General features: G+C 37.4%; 1 protein-coding gene across 2 annotated transcripts in view; it reads right to left on the bottom strand.

Annotated features, from left to right (window-relative positions):
• CDKAL1 (CDKAL1 threonylcarbamoyladenosine tRNA methylthiotransferase) overlaps nucleotides 1–24254 on the bottom strand; it is a 307006-nt gene that overhangs the window by 180688 nt on the left and 102064 nt on the right. For both annotated transcript variants that reach the window (XM_083359500.1, XM_083359501.1), the window contains one exon: nucleotides 20375–20495. In XM_083359500.1, coding sequence (XP_083215626.1) covers nucleotides 20375–20495 — 121 coding nt within the window. The remainder of the gene's footprint in view (nucleotides 1–20374; nucleotides 20496–24254) is intronic.

The following is a 24254-nucleotide window of genomic DNA, read 5'->3' as shown; positions in this document are numbered from 1 at the left end:
ATACTAACAATTATAAACTCTAAAATCCATCACTCTCTAGCTTATATAGAGTAAACCAATCCTTAACAATACTAAATATGTATAAAGAACTAAAATAAAAGAAAACTAGCATCATTCCCATCTATGTTCTTCCACAATTCACTATTACCTAAACATATTCTCACTTACACATCACAAGCACCTATCCCTATTAACCTCTCTAGCCAAAATAGTTCTTACACAAATTAACCCGCATTAACCCACAAAACTTTCTTCCTCTTCCTCTGTAGTAAATTGTCCATTAATTCCAAATTGAACATTCTGTTACCATATATATCATCCCAAAACTCTTAAAAACACAACTACCACTTGACTATAAGTATATTGTGGAAGTTCCATAGATTTCTACTGGTCTTATTTTTTAATCTTTTTTGAGCGTTTTAAGGCAGCACGCGTCACCCTCTGTTCTCTAGGATCATCCAAAAGAGTTGCAGCTTGATCTCCTCCTGTACCCTTCTCGTCTATCTGTCCATCTTCATCCTCTTGATGTTCTCCTTCTCCAGATCCCTCTGCAGCTTCCAGAAGTGTTGATGGGGTTGCTTTTAAAACATTGTTGTAAAAATCATGCGCTTGCTTCACAGTACCCAAACAGTACCTTTTGCCATCATACATGAAGCTCAACCCAGCTGGGATCTCCCATCTGAACCTTATATCTCTTTGCTTGAGCTCTTGCACAAGAAATATAAAGTCCTTCCTTCTCTTTAAAATCTTTGGAGGAATTTCTTTTAGAACCAAAACTTCTTGACCAGCAATCACAACTTTAGTATCATAGGCAGCTTGTATAACTTCATCTCTAATTTCCCTTTTTACAAAATAAACCACCACATCTCTAGGCAACTTTCTCTGCTTAGCAATCCACGAATTCACACGAAACACTTTGTCCATGCCTTGTTTTATTTCAGATGCTGGATGGTTCAATACCCCCTCAAAAGCCTCAGAAACCAGCTGCTTTAAATCTTCCTTAATATTCTCTTTTAGGCCTCTAATTCTAACAGCAAACTGCATCTGGTAAAATTGAGCCAAACTCTGTTCGCTATCCATTTTGTCTTTTAAATCTTCAATTTCCAATACTTTTGCTTCTAATATAGCATTCTTTTGAGTCAAGTCTTCCACTTGATCATCCAGCACCTCCACACATTTAGCTACTTTATGCACTGAGGACAAAATGTCTACCTTCATCTCTCTAAGTTTCTGCTCCATCCTTTCTTCCATTCTCTGCTCCAATTTCTCCAATTTCTCCTCCATCTGTGCAAATTTAACACCCATTGACTCCAAAATTAACTGGGTATGTTTTTCAAGATCCTTCGATGTCAATACATCAGGAGAATGCAACGCCTGCAGTAATGATTGTTGTTGCACCGGAGAATTTCCAGCACTCCGAAAAGTTCTAGGGGGAGGTTTAGCCGCCATCTTTTACTTACAATTGTGACGCACTTTCACTTTAAGTTTTAAGCATAGTCCATCAAGCTTGAGAGTAAAATAAAATAATCCTCTTCATCTCTCCACCTTTTCCTCTTGTACCGCTCTGCCTGCTCCTTTAAATCATAGTCCTTTCTTCAGGCAGGGATGGTTCGCAGACGCCTGGCTCTGCTCCAGGAAGTTCGGAGCAGAGACGACGGCCAGCTGGGAGCAACCCAGGCTTCGGGGGAGTTCGATCCTTCAGCCGCCCAAGCTCAAAGCTCAGGCGGCCTCGGAGAACTCTACCCCTACCTGGGGCCTCACCCCCTCCTCTTCTCCCGAGGAGGGGGCTTCAATTTCGCCCGAACAGCTGATCGGCGCTGTTTCGGGCGAAAAAACAAACAGCTGAGCCGCGGGCAGCCAGGGGAGGCTGTCTTCGGCGCCGCGCCGCCAGCGGAAGTCCTAGGTGGATTCTCTCCTTGATTAGTTTCCATTCATTGCTTCTTGTTCTGCCTTCAGGTGCTTTGGAAACTATCATCATACTAATTCAAATGCATCATAGCAATTCAAATAACCATCAATATAATTCAAATGCAAACTTTATTGTTAGGAAGGCAAATAAAAACAGTTGCTGAAGCCAGGAAGAGTACAAAGGGATAAGAAGGAAAAGAAGCATGAAACTGTAAAACAAAGGTGTGATGAGAATCCTAATTCCATCTTCAGAAGAGGATTCCTTCTCTGTCCCAGGAAGCTGACCACAACAAAGAAAAGATTATTTCAGTCACAGCCATCAAGCTAGGGAAGGTAGCAACTGTAAGAAGCTAATTTCAACTTGCTTAGCCAGAAACAATTCTGCTCTAGGAAGATATATCTACCTCAAAGGCCTATATATTTCACATTACATTATAACTCATAGGACTTCCTGTCTTCTGTTGCTTTTCCTGCCTTTTAATTTTATGCAGGAAACCTAGCTAATATGCACAGTTTAGAAACAGCAAATACTAATACAAATTGTGTGGTCTCCTCCATGCACTATTATGACACAGTTATGACAATAGGTCTGATTCTAGATCAAGCAAAACAAATTCTCTAGGCCAGGGGTAGGCAACCTTGGCTCTTTTATGACTCATGGACTTCAACTCCCAGAATTCCTAAGCCACCATGGCTCAGCTTGGAAACCTCTCCCTTTCCCCTCAGCATGGCTGGTTCAGGAATTCTGGGAGTTGAGGTCCATGAGTCATAAAAGAGCCAAGGTTGCCTACCCCTGCTCTAGGCCTAGAAATTTAATACTGTTATGTGGTCAAGAAAGTATTCTGGGCTTCTGATAGAGCTCCTAGACACTATGGAAGATCATATCAGTGGCTTTGTCCAGGCCTGACGACCTCTTCTAATGATGGTATCAGGTTATCCCTGTTCATTACCATAAAAACCTGTAACATCATTTACCTAATTATGTCATTCCATAACTCACTTTAAATGACTAAATAAACAAATGCTGCAGTTACTATTTTAAGTTTCTAAAGTTCACAGATTTCATAAAGTTGAAAAGAAGCCCTTAAATCATTGAGGCCAACTTACTCATTAATATTAAAAAAAAATTAAAAATGTAAACCATAGTACTGTTATACTCAGAAATTTTGATTGCTTCAAACTATGATATTACAAGAGTTCACAAAGTGAATATAAATTATTTAAAACTCCTGAAAACAGCTAATATATTATGAACATTAAGATTTTAAGATCTGGGTAAAAATCATGTATTTTAACGTTCAAATCTTATAATGACTATTCCACTCAGGGCTTAATATAATTCTTAATATGATTACTGAGAAATATATTTCCCAATAATTAGTTATGCATATTATACTTATTACAAATACAATAAATATAAAAAAGAGCCAGTTTGTTATTAAATTAATTATTAATTGAATTAGTAATTGTTTAAAATATTAAATGTAATAAAAGAGCCAGTTTGGTTTAGAGGTTAAGGTATCAGGCTAGAAAATCAGGGGACTGGGAATTCTAGTCCCTCCTTAAACACAAAGCCAGCTGGGTGACTTCAGGCCAATTACTTTTGCTCAGCCCACAATGTCAAGCTTATATGACAAGCCAGTCCGACAATTCCTGTCACAACCAACTGATCAACACTGGGTTAATAAAAAAAAAGGATCCTGATTGTAGAAAACTGCTAGGAAAAAAATATTACAAAAACACTCCATTATCAGACATTTTGATGCAGCATCCATAACAGAATAATATTTAAAAATATGTAGCACTGTTTTCATGATTGACATTCTGATAGCCACACAAATCAATTGTAAAGTCTAAATCTTATGAAATTTTCTGCAACATTTTAACATAACAATGCCATCAAGTGCTATATGATACGAGTTATTTGGCAACTTGAAGCTATAAAAGATATCAGATCATGTGAATAAGCATGTATTTAAAACGGGCATGAATGAATTAACAGTATCTGTTACCCAAATCCAATTTTGGAGATTTATGGAGCAAACTCTGAGAGACCAGCCAAAATTTTTTTTAAACAGATTGAGAAGAAATCCAGCTGCAATTAGAAAGTACTTTTAACATTTTGTTTCATTGCCATGAAAATCAGTAATGGAGGCTAATAATCACTTTATAAAATAATTTGCATCCATTCACCCATTTTTATATCAAACTGGAGGTTCCATTATAACGTACATCTGCAGAAATAGACAGAACAATCATCTCTTCTACTTCCTTCTATCTTTACTTTTTGTGTCCTTTTTTAAAAAAAAATGTAGGCCTTCTTGACAACATCTGTCAACCACATGCACATATTAAACTTACAGGCATGCTGAAGTGAGAACAATTGCAAAAGGATTTCATGTCCAAACTGATACAGCAAGAACCTATTAAATAGTGAGGTTCTCCTGGAATGAGAATTTCTGCTAGTAATAAAAAACTATTCTATCCTTGGTATTTGTGTCCATAATTTTAGGCTCTACAAAGTCCTCCATTTTTATTTTATTTTTTTATTGTTGGGGGAGGGGGAGCAATTGCCTGGAATGGCCTACTCTGCTACTGTAACAGCTGCCTCCCTGCCTGGTTCTCTTCACTGTTCCATATTTTTTTTTAAAAAAAAATCATTTGAAAATGTAACATTTATTTATTTATTTGTTCAATTTTTATAGCCACCTGTTTCACTAAATGACTCTGGATGGCTAACAATTCAGAACATACATTATAATTAAAAGTTTTAAAACATTTTAAAATAATAAAATTGCTGATATTATTGCTGATATTGGTATTACAGTTTAAATAATAAGCAATCTTAAGTACATTAATAGAGGTGTTGACTTTTTAGAAACTCTATGGGGCTTTTAGGCCTGGGCTTCAGAGACCCTGACTTACATCCCCTAGGCAATCTATCACACTGTGTTATCAGAAAAGGAAGCTCAACATGCTTTAAATCAGAGGTCCCCAACCTTCTGGGCACCAGGGACCGGTTCCGTGGAGAGAGGTTTTTCCACGGACCGGAGAGTGCGTGGTTTTGTGTGCTGCCTGCATCCCACGGGTGGGGCTTTGCTTGTTTGTGAAGACCAGTTGCTGGCATGCCACAACCTGGTATCAATCCATGGACCAGAGGTTGGAGATCCTTGTTTTAAATAACGCAGAACAGAGGGACTGGGAGAGCATTTGCTCACTTGCTCTGGGTACAGGCAGCCACTATTCAGATTAGCAAATTTGGTTTGTGCTCCAACGGTAGCCTTTTTTTAATGTATCTACATAGAAATACTTCCCGTTATTTCTCATTTTTGTGCTTCATGTGCTCCAATTCGAGTTTGTTTAAAAGCAGTGCTGGCAAATTATGTCTGTTCCAAAATACTAAGACCAAAGTAGACTGATGGAATCCTATTAACTCTCTTGGGATAACTACATTGACTTCCCTGGATTCTATTTCATTTCAACACGCAACCTGGAGTAGTAACTCAGACTTTAAAATCTAAATGGATCAGCTGCAGGTAAACTATCTCCACAAGGTCAGGTGTGAGGAGAGGAGCCTTCGCTGGCTGAATCCACACAGTGAATATACTTTCACATATGGGTTGTCTCTCATCCCCTTTGTGGTATTTCATTGGGAGGGAAAACCTCTTATTTTCACTTAGCTTTCAGCCGGCTAGTTAGCAAATTTGGAGTCAGTCTACTGCATTGTCTTTTTTTCAGCATTATTTATTTTCATTATATATTGTGTTATTATTTGCATTATGCAATATATTAGAGTTATTTATTTAAATGATGACATCTTAAAGATATCAATAACTGCATCATGTGAGATGTTGAGTGCTGGACAGATCCTAGGCTAGTTCAGTTGGTTCTCAACCTACACACAGGCCCTTTACATTGTAAGTAACCAAGGACTGTCAGAAAGTCATTCAACATCAACAGACTACAAGACCTAGAGTCCTAGACCAAGTACAACGCCTCCAAGTTGTACTTAATGAAAAACTCACTGTCAATTTACCACTTGTAGGAACCTGTTCTGAAAAGTGGAGGTAGTTTAAAGGTGCCATCACACAGACTGCAACAACTGTACTTGGCATCGCAAGCCTGGTTTGATAAAAAACACAAAATCATTTCAGCAGCCCTCCAGGCCAAGAACAAGGTCTATGAAGACTGGCAGATCGATCCATCATCTGTCTCAAAGAAAGACAGGTTTAAGTACCTGTAATCTAAAATACAGGCAGACCTGCAAGATATGCAGGATGAGTGCTGGTAGGGAAAGGTTGACCAGTGCATAGTCATAATAGTCAAGAGAGTTCTTCAATACCATAAAGTCAATTCATGGTCCTTCTAAATCAGGATGCTCGCCTTTGCTGTCATTGATGAGTCAAGCCTAATCAAAGATCAAAAACTATTGGGCTGAACATTTCCCCAACTTACTTCATGGGCTATCCAATTGATTATTATGTCTTACAACAGATTCCTCAGCTCTCAGTTTTGAATGCCCTAGACCTGCCTCTCTCTGCTGATGAGATCAGGAACGTGATCTCACAGATGACCTCATATAAAGCAACTGGGCAGGAAAACATTCTTGCTAAGATCTACAAGGCACTAGAACTCAAACACCTTATAGACATTTCAAGATATCTTGGAAGACATTTGGTCCACAGATGTCTGATGACTTCCGTGATATTCTCATTGTTGCTCTCTATAAAAATAAGGGAAGCAAATCAGACTTCAGAAATTACAGAGATATCTCACTGCTGTCCATTGTAGGCAAAATCTTTGCCCGCATTTTCCTGAACAGACTTATCATTGTCTTGGAAAGGAACTCTCAGAGGCACAGCGAGGCTTTCAGCCACAAAGAAGTATAGCAGACATGATGTATGCTGTGAGGCAAGTCCAGAAGTGCTTCAAGCAGAATAAGCCTCTTTACTCTGTCTTGACAAAAGCAGTTTGCACTGGTTCATCCGAAGACATTATGAATGTCCAGGGAAATTGGTGAAGTTCATCCAGCTACTCCACAACAGAATGACAGGGCAGGTTCTTTACAATGGTGATACATCAGTTACATTTACCCACCTTCTAGGTTGGTTGAAGCTACGGATACAAAGAATGACCTAATTTAGCTGCTTCTTTTAGCAAAGTTGAACCAAACATTACTCTGCTGTCCTGCCTGCCATAAACAGTTTATATTGATTTGTGAAGACCAGAAATTGATTCTGGTCTCCTCCAGATTGGCTTCCTAATCTGGTCTCCCCCGAATGGCTGACAAGTTGTGTGCATTACTTTTGATGAATTGGTACCTTATGTTTGATTATATTTTAATGTTTTTCTGGTTATAATATGCTGTTTATATTGTGCATGCTGCCCTGAGTCACTTACCAGTTGGAAGGCTATATAAATGAATTGCATACATGCATGCATGCATACTAATTAAGAGACACATTTCTTGGCAGAACTAGAGTGCAACATGTTGGGGCCAGCTCTGAATGGAACATTTAGTAACTGCAATCCACTAGACATCTAGATGAATAATCAATTTATACAGGAGATTTTAATGAGATGATAAATGTGATTAGCAAGCAATATGCTCCAATATAGGTCAAGAGGCCATATCTTGGTGTTAAGATATTGTATATCCAGTTGTTCCAGTTCAGATACTGTTGATTCAATGGCAAAAAAAAAACAGAAACTGGGAAGAAGCAGACCACATTTTTCTAATTGCTGAATTAGAGTTTGGTGTTTTGTGCTTTGTTTCAGTTCGATCGAACTGTTAATATATGAACTGCAAGGTAAGTAAAGGCATGGATTCTCCTATTTTTTTGCACATATACCCAACCTGAAAAGACATTCTTGAATATATTTTTTCCTGTTCTTTTTATCGATACTCCCCTTCCCCCTGACTTATTTCAAAGTTCACCTGTCTCCTTTCACCATCAGAGCACCCTGCTCTGTTTATTGATTTCTTCCTTTGTAGAAGCTACATGTTGTGATTTCACAATCCTAGCTGAACACCGCTCCATTTCCTCACCTTAGCAATTGTTTTTTCAACAAACAACCTCGTATTTATTTGGATGAGAACTTTTAACGATTGTTGTTACTTGAGAGGAGTGAAAAGTAATTTTTTTAAAAAAAAACCCGTTTCAGGGTGATCAATCTACATGAGGAACAAACAGGGGACATCGTTAACAGCACAGAATAAATCCAAGTTTCATAAATTATACTTGGAATCTTCGTGCAACAAATATTCAAGCCCAGATTTTTTGTATTTCTATTTTCCTTCCCAGCCTTCTCCATTCAATTTTTTTCCCCTCCATTCTCTCTGGGTGAAGAAACTCCTACAAAAGCTATGTAGCTTTTGGTTTTTTTTTTTAAAAAATCACATCTACGGTAAAGCAATGACTTTTAACAGTTTTTAAAAAGCTAATAATGAAACAAAGAAAGCTACCATCGGCCACACTTTTGCTGTTAAGCAATGCACTTAGTAAAACAAGGAGACCTCTGAGACATCTATAACAGTGTTACAAAAAAAAAAATCAGCTGAACAGTAGACTGGTGCCTGCGATAAGACCTATTGTTTTCACTTCCTCAATGGCCAATGGAAGCGGGCCAGTTAAAGTGGTGAAGTCTCGCAGGAAACATTAGGCTATAGTGGAGTTCAGAAACATGTAACAGGTTCTTGGGATAAAAGCTATTGTTTTAGGACTGGTCAAAACATCCGGGAGAGAGAGAGAGGTGAAGAGTTTTGGGTGAGTGGGCAGAAGTTAGCAAGCTTAATTTAGACAATCAAAGATAGCTATCGGGCTTGCTTTAAACAAACAAACAAACAAATAAATAAATGCATAAAATGTTTATGTTAGTAGCCTTTGTGGGAACACAACGTCTGAATTGTGAGGGGGAAGCAATGGCAAAAAGAATAGCATTAAGTAATCAAAAACACAGCACCAAGACTATTAAAGAAAGCTACCTTACGATACAAAAATGTCCAGAATTTACAGTAAGTAGTCTCTTCTACAGCAGTGAGAATGTGAAATGATTCCAGGCTGATAGCACACTAATAATACAGGAGAGTTACTAATGTTAATATTTTATAAAATAAAACAAGACATGTGTTCCTGATAACTTGGTTTTCGTGATTTAATCTAAATTGGTAATAGCCAGCAGAGGTTAACATATCTACAGTTCAGTTTCGTATGGAAAAAGACATTGATGCCTATTCCAAAAACAGTTCTTGTGGGAAGAAGCACTCTGAGCAGTTATATTCTTGAGAAATCATGCATAACTCCAGAAAAACATGTAGTGCCTTAAAAATCATGCTTCAAGCTTGGATTATCAGGCGCCACATCAAAGTTTAAGAGTAAATCACAACCTCCAGACAGTTAATCCTGAATTCAGCTCACGGCTAGACTTGATGGAAGAATTCCAGATATGACTTAGGTAGTCTAGAATTATTATTGCAAAGAAGAAGAGTGTTTTGGTGCAACAACTAGCCTGGTTTCTACAGTAAGAAGAATTGAGAGCCTTAAAATATCTGGAGTACTCTCCGTCACTTAGATAGTGGCCTTGGGCAGCACGGACTTGTTAACATTATGTTCCTTTCTAGTCAGGAACAACTGATTCCCAGCTCACTAGTTTTAGCTGTACATCACTATTTTTCCTGTTTAATTCTTCCCTTCTCCTTCTGATTCAGGAGGGATCAGAAGGAGGTGCTTCTCTGCTATCTTCTTCTGGGAAAATGGAAGGTATTGTATTCCATTCCCCTGTTTTCTGGATGATACCTTCTCCCTTTCAAGACTTTCCATTCCTCTCTTCTGCCTGAAAGAGGTGAATTTCTATTTATTTTACTCCTGAAAATATTTCACCTAGCTCAGGGGTGTCAAACTGCTGGCCCGTGGGCCGGATGCATCATGATGAAACCACGCCCATCCCATTGACAGCAATGGAAAAAAAGTCACGATATGTTGCGACACGTTGCGAGTTTGACACCCCTGAGCTAGGTAAACCTTCTAAAGAATCAAATATAGCAATCTCCCTCTCCTGCACTGAGAGTTCACAATAGACTCTATCTCAAATTCTTCTTCCACCCAAGATGTGATGAATTAGGAGGAATATTCCAGAAAGGGACAATGAAAAATGGATGTACTGTCAATGTGGTTTAAACATACAAATAAAGATCACAGGACTTTCTGTGCAATTACAGTGAATAGGCCAATAGCCTTTGCATTCTGTCTTTTTAATGTCTGTGTGGAGGAAATCAATCTGGTAAAAAGCTAGTTATTTCTTTAATACCAAAGCAGAGAATTCCCAACAACACAATGAGCAGAGCCTATATAGAAAGATTTGGCATGATTTAAGACCAGAAGCTTACTTGATGACTTGGGTGCATCCCTCATGTTTACATTACAATCCTCTAGCCTGGATGCTTTTAACTACCAGTTCCCAACTCACCAACTTCAGTCTTTAGCACAACAATTATAATCTATCATTCTAGAAGCATGACATTAAGCTATGAATCAATTAGATAAATATTCCAAAAAACTTACAATGTTGAGTGATACTCTGCTTTCCAATTTATACTTGGTTCCTGCAAAGCAGGGGTCTGTCTCTAAACCTGGCAATTTTAAAGACCTGTGGACTTCAGTTCCCAGAATTCCTAGCCAGATGGCTGGAGAATTTTGGGAGTTGAAGTCCATGAGTCTTAAAATTGCCAAGTTTTGAGAACCCTGTTGTAGAGGAAGCAAGACTTAAATGAAGTACTGCACAGGAGACTTGACCATTCCACTAAATGCGTTACTGGCATTAGGAGTAGGAAGCCAGAAATCTAATCCCAGCCAGCCAATCCTAAACTAGCAAGCTGCACCAACAAGCCAGTTGCTCATATTAAACAGTTGGTCAGCAGCTTCAGAAAAGATCCAGGGAGATATCTTTTTTATTATTGAACAACAAATATCTAAGGTTCAAATCTTAAAAAAAAAATATCTTGCTGTATTTTCAGTTCTCTAAAGCCATCCCCAATCTCAGTTTAGAATTGCCTTTTTAGGAATAAACATTATCATGAATAGAAAATCTGGCATAAATACTGACAGAACAGGATATCAGTATGGAATAATACTGTATATAAGTAACTTCAATCCCTGAGAGGACAAATGTGAGGCGTGTAAAATATTTTTGTAAAAAAAAATAACTTTTATTAACTTCAAAGTTACTCCATTGATCCTGACATCGAATAACTGTGATACTTTCTGTTTGCACCTGTCTTGCCATATCTTTTCATGGGAGTTGCTAAACCCCTTGTCCAATTGCTTTCGAACACCTTGGCCAACTTTCAATTTCTCTAGTAAGTTACTTAAGCTTGGAAACATCCCAGGTCACCTACTGATAAAATTGCCAGAAATAATTGTTTACACATGTTCACATTTACTCTTGGGACATGGAGGAAAAATATCCCTTCACACATATAATTGGCTAAATCAAGCTTCCAACTAGTAAGATAAATCACAAGACATATTTCAGAAAATACTTTCCAGCCAACAGTCTAAAAATAACAAAATACTACAATGAAGTTTTGAATAAAAATGGGGGGAAAAACAGCTTCGGTGTTTTTAATATACTATATTAGAACATATTGCTTGAATCCACTTGATTCTGACTCCTGATACTAATTTAAACTGGTCACTTTGGTGAATTAACTTATGCTGGAAATTGGGTGGGAGAATACATGAGAGAGCTTATTTAATGGAGGAGGAGGAGGAGGAGGAGGAGGAGGAGGAGGAGGAGGAAGAAGAGGTTTAGGAGAGCAATGGCATTATAATTCCAAAGATGGAATTTGTTTAACTACTATTTTTGCTCATTTTGGGGTCAGAAAGAGATATGTGTTCCATTAGACCAGTGATTCTTAAAAGGTGGTCTAAGCATCCCTGGGGATCTTCAATGACAGAGATTCACAAAAATCAAAATTATTTGCCAAATATTGAAATTATTTACAAAAAATTAAAATAGTTACTCTTCTCATTACTATTTTTCTTTGCTAAAAATATAAGGTATTTTCCTGAAAAATAGTTATGTTAGTATTGAGTGGATTTAAAATTGTTTAAAATTGTGATGTTAGTATCGAGTGGGTTTAAAACTGTGATTTTTATGATTCAATAAATATTTTACAAATATGCCACTTTTAATTTTTAATATGTTAAAAGTCAATGCAACATGTATAAACAAAAGCTCCTTTAGGGTCCTTCATAATTTTTGAAAGTAGGAGAGGTCCTAAGAGCAAAAAGTTTAAGAAATACTGTGTTAGGCAGATGTGACCAGCAGATTAATAAGGGAAGACTTAAACCTGAAATTGATTGATTAGAGCAGGGGTTCCCAACGGGGGTGTTCACACCCCCGTGGGTGCGAGACGATATTCCAGGGGGTGCGAAAACTTGGGTCTTCAAAATTATAGTGTATATGCATAATTCACTGCCGTTATTTTGAACTTTTGTGAGGGGCGCGAGAACATAACAGAAGCGTTCTAGAGGTGTGGGGTATAGAAAAGGTTGGGGACCGCTGGATTAGAGGACACAGAAGCATATGTAATAAAGTTAGTTAATTTACTATTTATTTATTATACTGTATCTATCTGAGATTCAGTCTCATGGCCTCTCTTGCCATTTTAAACCACTGGACCTTTGGCTATTCCTTTCTACTGTTCTGAAGCTCTCTACCATCTGTCCTGATTTATAAAATGGCTTTCTCTGGAAAGAGAATTTCGCTTTACCTTTAATATATCTAAGAATCTTCAATGAACCCATTTCTTTGTGCCTGGTTAAATTACTTTCACATTTGAATACTACTTAACTTAAACATTATTTTACAAATCTTTCAAATGTGTTCTATTCAGCACCATTTCCCGTTGTATTTTTTAAAAAATGCTAATTTCACATTTTTAATATAAAGTAATTCAATACACTAAAATAAAAAACCCCACCACAGCCATTTAAAATTTTGCACTCTGAAAACTAAGCAGACCTCACACAACTTTTATGGAACAATGCTGCTTTTCCAGCAAGCAGTTCCTTGTAATCCCAGCAACAGCTGGTAGGGGCTTATCTTCCTATGTGAGAGATCCAATCATGGTCCCAATTGCAACAGCTGTTTTTTTAGTTTCAGCTTCCATTCAAGTTATTCTTATACTGTAAAATGATTCCATTGACATACTTTGGATTTTACATGCAAAAGGTCCACTTAAACTTCAGCCCAGGACCAACTAACTTAATTTTAGGTATATTTTGTAACTCAATTCTCTTGAATGCTTCACTTCAATGTTTTACTATCATTCAGCTAAGGCATCAAGAACTATATACCGCGTTTCCCCAAAGGTAAGACCCTGTCTTACTTTTTGGGGGGCTCTGAAGTAAACACTAGGTTTTATTTTCAGGGGGGCTTACTTTTTGCCGATACTGGTACAAGTAGACCGTGAATGCGCAGGAGTGGGGTGGGGCTGGTGCATGGGGTGGAGAAGCAACGCGGCAGTGAGAGCGTGGTGGCAGAGCAGGTATGGTACCAGATCAGCTGTGGTGGGTGGCGGTGGAAAGGGCGCTGACCCTGGCACGGGGTGAGTTGGCCCAGATCTGGAGTACTACCCTGCTGCCTGCCTGCTACGGCCCTTCACCAGCAGCCACCAATGGAACCGCGCCGCCCATGCCTCTGCGGTGCTGCAGGCACTGGGCTAATGCCGGGCGCTGCAGTTCTCATGCCGGCTGGGCGCTTTTGGCCTCTACCGGTTGCTCCTGATGGATTGTCTTCTGCCCGGCTGGCTGCCACCGCCATGAGATGAGAAGGTGAGGCAGGTGGTGGTGGTGGGGGGTGGAGTTACTTCCTTTCACCTGCCAGACACCTGCCTAAGCTGCACAGGGTAAAAATGCCGTGGGGGGAATGGAGTTGCTTCCCTCCGCCTGCCAGACACCTGCCAAAGCCACGTAGGGTAAAGTTGCCGCGCCTGCCCTTGCCTTCCCCAAGCATTTTTTTTTACTAACCTGCCTTTCAAGTGCATTCCGTTTCTCCGTTCACTTCTCAGCCTTCACCACGTTTGTGGGACAAAAAAAACAGACTTTCTAACTTCTCACAAGATCTCAAGAAGTTAGAAAGTCTGACTGAACTTTTTTTTTTACCAGAGGTAAGGAACCGGTATACCGATACCATGAATCAGATTCCCCCCTCCCCCATCGGCTTCGCCTCATCACAGAGGAAGGCCGTCTGTGCAGGCCCTTAAGTAGGGCTTACTTTCGGGGGAGGGCTTATATTAGACCCACCTCCTGAAAATCAGCTGGAGCTTACTTTTGGGGGCAGGTTTACTTTTGGGGAAACATGATAGTAATAATTATTTATGTTGCCAACATCTAATTACCTTTCCTTTGCTTAAGAAAGCTCCTCATGCATACCCCAGTATTTTACCTCTATATTTCAACAGCCTGATTTGTAAACAGTTATAATTTCTACCACCATCCTGGATCATCAAAGGTTTATAAGTGTTGTCTTGTTGTCAGTATGTCTTGTTCGAAGTACAAATAGAGTTCAACATAAGCAACATGCAAGGATTAAATATGCAAAGAGGAATAATCACTTTTCAATGGCCTCAAGCCTCTTCAACCCATAGTGAACATGGGTTTCAACAGCCTGCCTTATTTTATTTCTATTTATGGAAACCATGTGCTTGCTTTTCTCTATTAAACTGGTTCTCTTCTCCCTTTTGACATGTTTTAGGAATAAAGTTAAATCAATACAAATATCAGAGAGAGGGATGGGTCATTTATTCTCAAACTATGGAAAGTAGCACAATGAATCAAGCAAAATCCAATTTGCGGAAGGTGAAGTATATGCCAGCAAATTAGGGCAGTTTATCAAATGAAGAAGGAAAACACACTGGCAGGGCTGCCCAAAGGAGATGACTAAGCAAATGTTTTTTGTAAACACACTCCCAGCTGTACTCTCAGTCTACCAGGAACTCTCCTTCTTGAGCAACAAGCTACCTTGCTCCAAGATAACTAAGCACTTTAAACACAGCACATAAACACATATGACTCACACACTAACCCCAAAGCATAAGAATATTAGACATTCTGGGACACAGAAAAGACATCAAGTCTGGCTCCAGTCTGCAGTGTAAAAAGTTTCTGGGACTGCCAAAAATATGTGCAATTTGGTAAAAAGTGGATAAAAGTGATGAATGCTGCATGCTTGGCCTTAGCAGGAATAGTTCTACCTCCCCCAATATCATCAAAATGACTTTACAAAATAAATTTTCAAGTAACCCCTATGCATAAATATCTGTCAGTATTTCTTTTAGGGAAATTGTACACTGGAAGCGTAAGGTATGTGTATATCTGCCTGGACATATAAAAACTCTGTAAATCATGCTTATACTTAAAGGAGTAAAATCACTTCAACATAATAACCTATCTATTATCTATCTATCTATCTATCTATCTATCTATCTATCTATCTATCTATCTATCTATCTATCTATCTATCTATCTTACTTTTACACTTAAAGGAATACAACAGCCTGCAAGCTGAAAAGAATCATCATCAGAGAAAAATAGAGAAGAATGGTTGGCTTAACAACTCAATGTATTCAGGTCATGATTTGTAAATAGAGTTTTTTTCACGAATGAAGGCAAATGTACGTAAGTTTTTCACTTTGCAATTGCTGTTTATCTTTGATAGCATGCTGATACCCATTATTGATGCTACTGCATGGTTTAAAGTATCACACTTCTAAGAGTTATAGGAAGATAGGAACACTCACTTTTCTATTTGCGGTAAATAATTTTATGGAGATATAGCATGGATGAGTCATAGTTAGGGTAGATCCCTAAAGGCCAATCTGACTAAGCTAGCCTAATTTATATGATTTAAATTTAAATGATATTCTCTAAACATGATTACCGTAACTCTCATCAAATATTATGAAGTTCAGGTTTTGCATGTTTTAATCGAAACTTATATTCAAAGTTTGTGTTTGGGGCAAAATAAATGTATGTTAATTATTAAAATGCTACTGTAATACATATTTATCATCCAGGATGAATACTTGATTGATTGCATAGGAATGTCATAATTTTAACCAACTATGCATCCTTTCATTTAAAATCTGGCCTGCTCTTTTCCAAGCAATCTAAAATACATATTCAATTCTGGTGCTGCTATTTAGTTAGACTGTTTCAATAATATAAGCAGTGGTGCCCCAGCAGTGCTTTTTGCAAGCTCCAAAGCTGCACTGCAATGGAAGCTGCCAAATTATTTTTAGTGGCTGGAGGAAAAGTAAGGTTGACTCTATTCCAGGCTTTTGGGGAAAAAAAAGTTCTCAAAAGATGAACTATTATTTTTCTCATGGAAAGATTAAAGTCAGGCATTTTGCTGTCCTCAAAACAGGTTTATATCTCAGCTCCATCTTCTGCAGTACTGGATAGATAGCCTGTGACCCTGTGAGAGGGCGAGTTGCCTTGGTGGAGAGGGTACTGCAATTTGCTCTCAATCATGCTGGCTAAGGAATTCTGGGAGTTGAAACCCACAAGTCTTAAAGTTGCCAAGTTTGGAGACACATCTGTTAGGCAATGGAGGTTGTTGTGTTTCTGCTACTCAAACTGTGTTGCATATAAATCAAGGATAAGGACAGAAGCTGATGGAGGAAAGCAGGCACAGGGCCGAAGGGAGGTCCCTGCAGAAAGAACAAATGGCCAACTGAAGGCCCAGAAGCATCAGAATGGGAGTTCTGTGGAGGATACTATGGAGTATTAGGAAGGACACACCAGACTCAGCATGAAAAAGCATAACTCATGGGCTAGCTTTCTATGGGGCTCAAGCAAGACTAATTGTTCCCTCTTGCCCCCCTCTAAGTCACATAGGACTAAGAGAAAGTGGAAGTACAGGAAAGCTACTTAAAGGAGTTAGTAAGAACATTAAGAGAGGGAGCAAGTGAAAAATAGCTACTATTTCCATGAATTATGTGGACTGATTTCATACTTAAGTCAAGTCATATTGTATTATCTAGCCAGTTTGCTCAAGTTCATAAGAACTGGTTATTTGAAAAAGTTAGTCTAATCATAATTAAGGGAAAACCTAAACCTTACAATTGCACCAATAATAGAAACGAAGAGGAACATTTCCTTCTCCCAGTCAATCACACCACTTTGGTAAGTCTTAAGCGCTAAGACCCCTCCCCCCCCTTCCCTGGTACAATGCGAGAATCGCTTCACTTTTCATTTGGGGATGAGGCTTTGGCTTGCATTGAAAGGGTTAGGAAGTGTCCTATAGTCCATGGAACATGACTGATGTTCTGATGAACAGGCAATGAGATTTGAAGACATAACTATGGGGAAGAAAAAAGGGGCAATACAGGCCTGCTGAGATAATACAAAAGAGAAAGATGGACAAAGGTATTATTTATTGTTAATAATGAGCGAGCCATTTTTTTTCCCTGAGAGTAAATTCCATGGCATCTCATGGACTAATCTCCTGAAGTCTACACAGCTCAGAAGTCTTGTCAAAACTAGTTGCTACCTAATTTAGACAACAGTCCCGACTGATTTGTTTAACTCTTTTATTTACTTATTGAGTACGCCGTAACTGGCTATGATTCACCAACCGATACAAGAAGGTTCACAAATCATGCTAAGCCACAGCCCAACAAACCACATTATAGTTTACAATGTTGAGTGAACACAACCACAGAGTTTAACATTCATTTTAGCGAAGCATCCATAAGAAAGTCTGGCACATAAAAAGGCAACAGCCAAAAACTATTTCATAAAAAAACAGTCTTGCCCACCTTAGTGCCCTCTAGATGCTTTCATCTACAAATCTAAAAATGCATCAGGAAGGGACTAGTTTAGAAAGAAAGATCTTGAACACTCGATGGGAGCAGGAGAAAACCACAGAAATAATCAGCTTTTGTTTAAACTAAACAGTCAGCATTTGCTTCAGCCCTTGAAAGTTCTGCTTTATACTAACAAAGAGAGTTTTCTACCAGGAAAATAAAAGGTCAATTCTAGTGCAGCACTTTACGTCACTAGACAAATTTTATCCATGAGTCTCATTTCAAGAATGAAATTCGTTTGTCATATAAGCAAGATTTAAGAAAACACTAGATTACAAAAAAAAATCATTTGCAATATGAATGAGTATAAAATGAAGTCCATGTTACTGTGGGTGCAATCGTTTGCATACTTATTTAAGAGTGAGTTCCACCACAAACAATATGCATGATGTCTAAGTAAATCTGCAATGTAACAGGTGGTAAAATGATTAACAACTTTTCTTAGATATGGATTAAAGTATTAGGAGTTTCTTTTTGTATGCAAATGTTAAGAACACAAACGCTCTAAGAAGTATTCTGTTTGAGCAAGTTCTAGTTAACATGGCGTGCCGCACAAGGCAGCCTGTTATACAGCATTCAGTTTGTTCTTCAAATAGGCCAAGGTAAAGAGAGAAGACAGAAAGAATGCACTGAGGAGCGGCTATTAATAAGCTCAACCACCCAGTACACTTTTGTATTATTGTGTTGCAATCTGGTTTGCAAGCACAGGATTAAGAAAGAAGTCTAATCATGTAATTACCACAATCCCGTAAATATCTGTACTTAGAATGGCAAATAATTAAGCTATGTTTTGGATAGGTTCCTTATAAAGCACTGCTGGATCATTTGGCAATTACATAAGAATGCTTTGAAGTATTAGGTAGAGAGGACAGCCCATCAAAATTGAAATATCCCTAAGTTATTATCAATACCATCTTGTCATGACTCTTCACACTCCGTGACAACAAGCAATGCAGTAATGAATTCACAGGGATATGAACTTGTAACATGAGCCCAATACCACAAGTTAAGAGTAAACTCAAGCAGAAATATTCATGGTCTGCTGCTAGAGATCAGGAAATTAAACCGTGACATTTATTTGTCCAAAGCACCAATGCGAAAAAGAAATTAACAGACACTTAATTCTAATCCTTGTAATAAAGCACCTGTTTCATTACCTGTAAATTCTTTTCAGTTACCAGTTGTAACTGAAAGTGCAGATCCAGTGAGACCACATAATTTTCCCTGAAGATGGGCTCCAGCATGAATTTGAAAATTCAGAAGGCCAACCCAGATTGGATCCTGCAACATTATCTTGGGACAAATATATTTACCTTAATTCATAATGTTAATACTGTTACCACTGATTTAGGTTGGATGGGGCTGTCAGGAAGGGTAGAGAGCTGGAGCAAAGTAGCAGGAAGGATGCAGAAGGGAGAATCAAATCTACAACTGACCACAAATCATTGCTTCTGCTGAAACTAGTGAATATTTATCTAGTTACCTATTCTGGAGTCTGGGAGATTGTAAATTCCAAACCTGTCAATAAAATCTGCGTTCTGCTGATGTTGAATTTCACCATGTCTTTAAAACTCAGGCAAATCCCCTGGAATACAGGCAACTCCAAAGATTATGAATGGGCTTATTTCTTCCAAGCTCATAAAACATCTTATGTAGATCCCAATATATTACATTTTGTTCCTGTGATCTAATGTGCCCATCTGCTGTAAAAGTTTGAGGCCTATGCAGAACAAGACATGGCTTAAAACATTTGGGGTCCTCCCAAAGTTGCTATATCTTGACTCAACAGTATTTCATTTCCAAGGTGATCTGTTCATTCCCCATGGTGTAAAAAATGTTACTCTTATGCAGGTCACCTTTCCTGCACTACTTGCGATTACTGAGGCCAAATGTATCTCAGAATGGTTCCTCTAATCTCAAAAGGGTAATGTGATCTGGATTTTAAAAGCTAGGAAAGAGACATTTGTTTGCACATTAAAAAGATTTATTGCAAGTGTATATATCTAATTTTACATGTATTAACTGCAGCGAGAACTGTATTCACTCAACACTGGAAAAATGAAGATTTACCAACGGAGGAAGAGTTAATTAAAAAAAATTAGATTGTGCAGAAATGGATTGACGTTGAAAATGAAAGAGAAAGAAGATTCAGTATACTTTAGAACATGGGATACCTTTTATCAATGGTTAGAAAAACGAGGTAGAGAGAAAGGAATTTAACATGTATTAGTAAGTTAAATGTTGGAACCTAGACAATGTGTTGCTAATGAAATATTAAGCACTTCTGATTATAAAAAAATAATAAATATATATATATATAAAGACTTATTGCAAGCATTGCATATATTTTCAAGAAAACAAGCCAAAAAGAACAAAACATACACAAATATCTTTAATGTTTAAGACTCTAAAATATAAGCAAATAATCAGCACTTTTTAAGTATTACAATGTTGCCATTGGCATCTTCAATCTTTTATTGTAAACTGTACCTGATGGTATCATTTGGGCAGCTCTGCATTAAGAATGAACAAAAATCAAATAGAATTTCTAGGCAGCATTGAATATTTTATGTCAGTTTGAAGGATGCTTACCCTGTATTGATGGAAATGATTTCTATCAGGGGGTTCTTTCTAATCTTTGGCAAATCCAGTCGTGCTCCCCCCAACCGTTTTCCATTATCCTTTTTCTGTCCCAGCAATCTTACAGAATGACCTTCAAATAAAGGAAAATGCCGTTATTATACATACAACATATCAGTTTTAGAAAATTTTAGTTCAGCCTTCTGAATTTGTTAATAAAAACACATTTTTAAAAAACTGACAACAGCCAAATACTTACTAGGTAAAAACTCGACAATTGAGATGGTCACTAAATGAGAACTACCTGTACTTTTAATATATTAGGGGATTTCTTAACTATGTTTAAATTAACAATATCTTTAACTTTTCTTGATAATTTCTGTTCACTACTGGAAATCAGAATAAAGTGAGACATATGAATAAAGATCATCTTTCAACATTATTAAAAACAAACAATTTTTCTAAGGTTACAGAAATAGCTTAAAACTTCTATTTAAACTGAGAGCATTTTATAGCCAGGCAGAGGTGCCCACTAACTCATTAATCATGTAGTATATCCAATGATGTTCTAAAACGTGGTTGATACTATATCTGAGGACTATAGTAATTTGAATTAAGTCATAACTCAAATATTGTTTTTCAAGCTGAGCCCTCTGTTTTTGGTTACATGGACAAATACACTGCCTATGCATGAGTGTTTGTTTTAAAGCAAAATGTGAATTAGAAGTAACAGTCTGGCTGTAATTAAAATCAAAAGGTTTCTTGATTAGCCTTTGTGAAACAGTTTAAAACAAGGTAATCAAAACAAAAAAGTAAACATTTTGTTTTTTCTTTTACCTACAATTACATTAATAAAGCTTAAAAATATAGCAAGTATTAATGCCAATAGTATTTGGATATGTTATGGAGCAAGCTAAAATTTTACTTTGTAGCTGGGTTCATATATCATAATACCCAACAATTTTTAGTATGGAAACCAAACTAAAGACTATATAGCTTAGCACAATAGATGAACTCAACTTCATAGGGAGAGAGAGCAATAAATGGAAGACTTCTACTCTTTGCTTGCATCACAAAGAGGAGGGGAAAAAGTCTGCCTAGGTAGACATGGTCATAGAAGCCCAGCCACTGCATAACAGAGAAAACAGTTTCCAGACTAAAATATATGATGCATTTTTGGCAAAAAAAAAACAACAACAACAACTGTATCAATATTAGAAGCATCAGTATCAAATAAGTGTGGGTTGCACTTTTATGTTCTTATTGTATCCAAAGACATTGTATAGTACTACTACATGAAGTCTTTCTCTGTGTGGCAAGCTATTCCTACGCAATTTGATCTACAAAATAACCACATTTGCCCTATAAGGGTAAATAAACTGGAATGACTGTAGCTCAGTAGAAGAACCAATGCTTTGCAGATTCTTCAGGTGGGACTGAAAAAGTCCTTGTCTGACGTTTTAGAAATCTGACGTTAGTTAGCAGTACTGAATTGAACAAACCAATGGTCTAACTCTGTGGCTGTATGCTCACATACAATCTCCATGAGCAATCCTTTGTTTCTTTCAAGGCTTTCAACTCATCTGATCTTTCCTTTTACAACTTGGCCACACCATCAAAACAACTCTCATGGCATATTCACAGAATTCCAGAAAATTCCCCCTCCCCCCCCAAACTAGGAAACAACTGGCTCAGTGGGATGTCTCTCGCTCTCTTAGTTCCTTAAACAAGTTTAAATTTGTGAACTGAGCAAAAGGAATCTAATATTTAGCACTATCATGAGAAGAATTTACTGAATTCTTCACTGATATATTGCTCAGAGAAAGTAGAACAATTAGCACACTAGCTTTTTTAGAGCAAAGCTAAAATTTATGGTTCAGAATCCAGTTTTATGAAAAATATAAATAATTGTAAAATACATCAGTACAGTAAGAGATTAAACAGTACTGTATTGAGAAAAAGGTTGTTATTTTCACATCATGATACAGTACGGCAAGAAATCCATTAGACTACTAGAATGTACAGACTGCATCTGTAGTATTCACTAATTATTCTTTCTTGCTATATCACATTAATGATGGTGTTATCATTAGCTAATTAAATAACTAGCTGTTTTCTAATGCTATTACTTACAAAAGATTCTTGGATTTAACAATGTGCATTATACTTGTTAATTAAAATAAATGTAAAGTCTTTGCCTTGTTGGAAATATCTGAGTCATCACAAAGCTATAAATACATAATGAAAATTAACGTTTGAAGAATACTAAAGAAATAAAGTGTTCTTTTAAAAAAGTTTCATATCACAAACAAGCAAACAAATCTACAATCAGAAACACATACCGTATATACTTGAGTATAAGCCGAATTTTTCAGCCCACTTTTTGGGCTGAAAAATTCCACTTCGGCTTATACTCCAGTCAACAAAAAAACTTACTGAGGACTTGTGCGCGGCCGAGGCTTTGGTGCTTCCGGGATCGCGCGCACCTCTCCCAAGCCACCGCCGTCCGGAGACCTGCCGAAGTTTGGGGAGGTTTGGGGAGGTGCGCGCGCACCTCCCCAAACCTCCCCAAACGTCGGCAGGTCTCCCGAATGGCAGCGTGGAGCGAGGAAGCGGACAGCCAGGGCTTCCCCGAGAGCCGTGGCCACACAGGGTATTCCTGTGTATTCAGGCTTGCAAAATGGCGGATCGAGCCTCTGCTGGCGGCAGAGGCTTGCAGAGCGCGGATCCAGCCTCCGCCGGCGGCGGAGGCTTGCAGAACGGCGGATCGGCTTATACTCAAGTCAATAACTTTTTCCAGTTTTTGGGGGTGAAATTGGGGGTCTCGGCTTATACTCGAGTCGGCTTATACTCAAGTATATACGGTACATATCGATAAATTCAAACACATCAAGTACCATGATGAATTGTGTCCAGGTCCCTTTGGAAATTGGCAAAAGTTAACTACTGAAAGGGTAAAGCTCTGAATAAACTCTTTGCAACTATTAATTAGTCCAACAAAGCTGGATTAATAATAGTATTAATTAACATTCATAAATATGTAAAGTATATTTTCATTTTATTAATTTTCTGATGAAGCAGGGTTAAAGGATACAAAATATTTTATGGTAAATATATGATTTCACATTATAGGCAAAAAAATTACATTCTCATTTTCAATGATATTCATTAAACCAATGCAGTAATTAAACATTTTAACAAAATTAAAACAATGAAATGGAGTTTAATAAGCTTTTTATACTATTAGTTGATTTTTCTTTTTACAAACACTGAGGTTAATATTTGAAAAAGTTCCCTTTTGTAGTGATCTAAATGAAAGCTTTTTTATTTATTTATATTTATTAAATTTATATGCTGCCTGTATCACCAATAAGGTAACTCTAGACATCTTGCAAATGTAAACAGATAAATATAAAATTAATTAAAACTTTTTGGGATTTAACCCTTTTTTTAGCTAAATGGAAAAAATGGAAACCTTCTAATTGATGCAATTAGTTTCATATATTAACTAATATCTGATTAAGCAATTAAACAGCACAGAGCCCTTCTACAACCTTCACTGGAAAAAGAACTCTATTTTCAATAGCCAAATATAATTTTCACCTATATCCAGAGTCTCACAATTTCTTTTGTTAAAAAAGGGTCAATAAAAGTTAAAATAAGATCTGGTTTTTAGTTGTTCATCAGTCAATAACTATGTCAAATCAACATGGTATAAACATGGTTTTATAAAAACGATTTGTATATTATGAGCTGTGAATGAAACAAAATAAAAATACTCAAGTATCACACAAGTAAAAAAAAGTTTACTCTAAAAGAGGAAAAAAGGAAGAATACAGGAAAACAGGTATAAGTTGATTTCTCAAATATATGCTTATGTGCAACCAAAACC

Source organism: Vipera ursinii (genome assembly GCF_947247035.1).
Source record: "Vipera ursinii genome assembly, chromosome: 3".
Classification (NCBI taxonomy): Eukaryota; Metazoa; Chordata; class Lepidosauria; order Squamata; family Viperidae; genus Vipera; species Vipera ursinii.
Note: the sequence above shows the minus strand (reverse complement) of the source record. Positions and strands in the feature narration are given on the sequence as shown.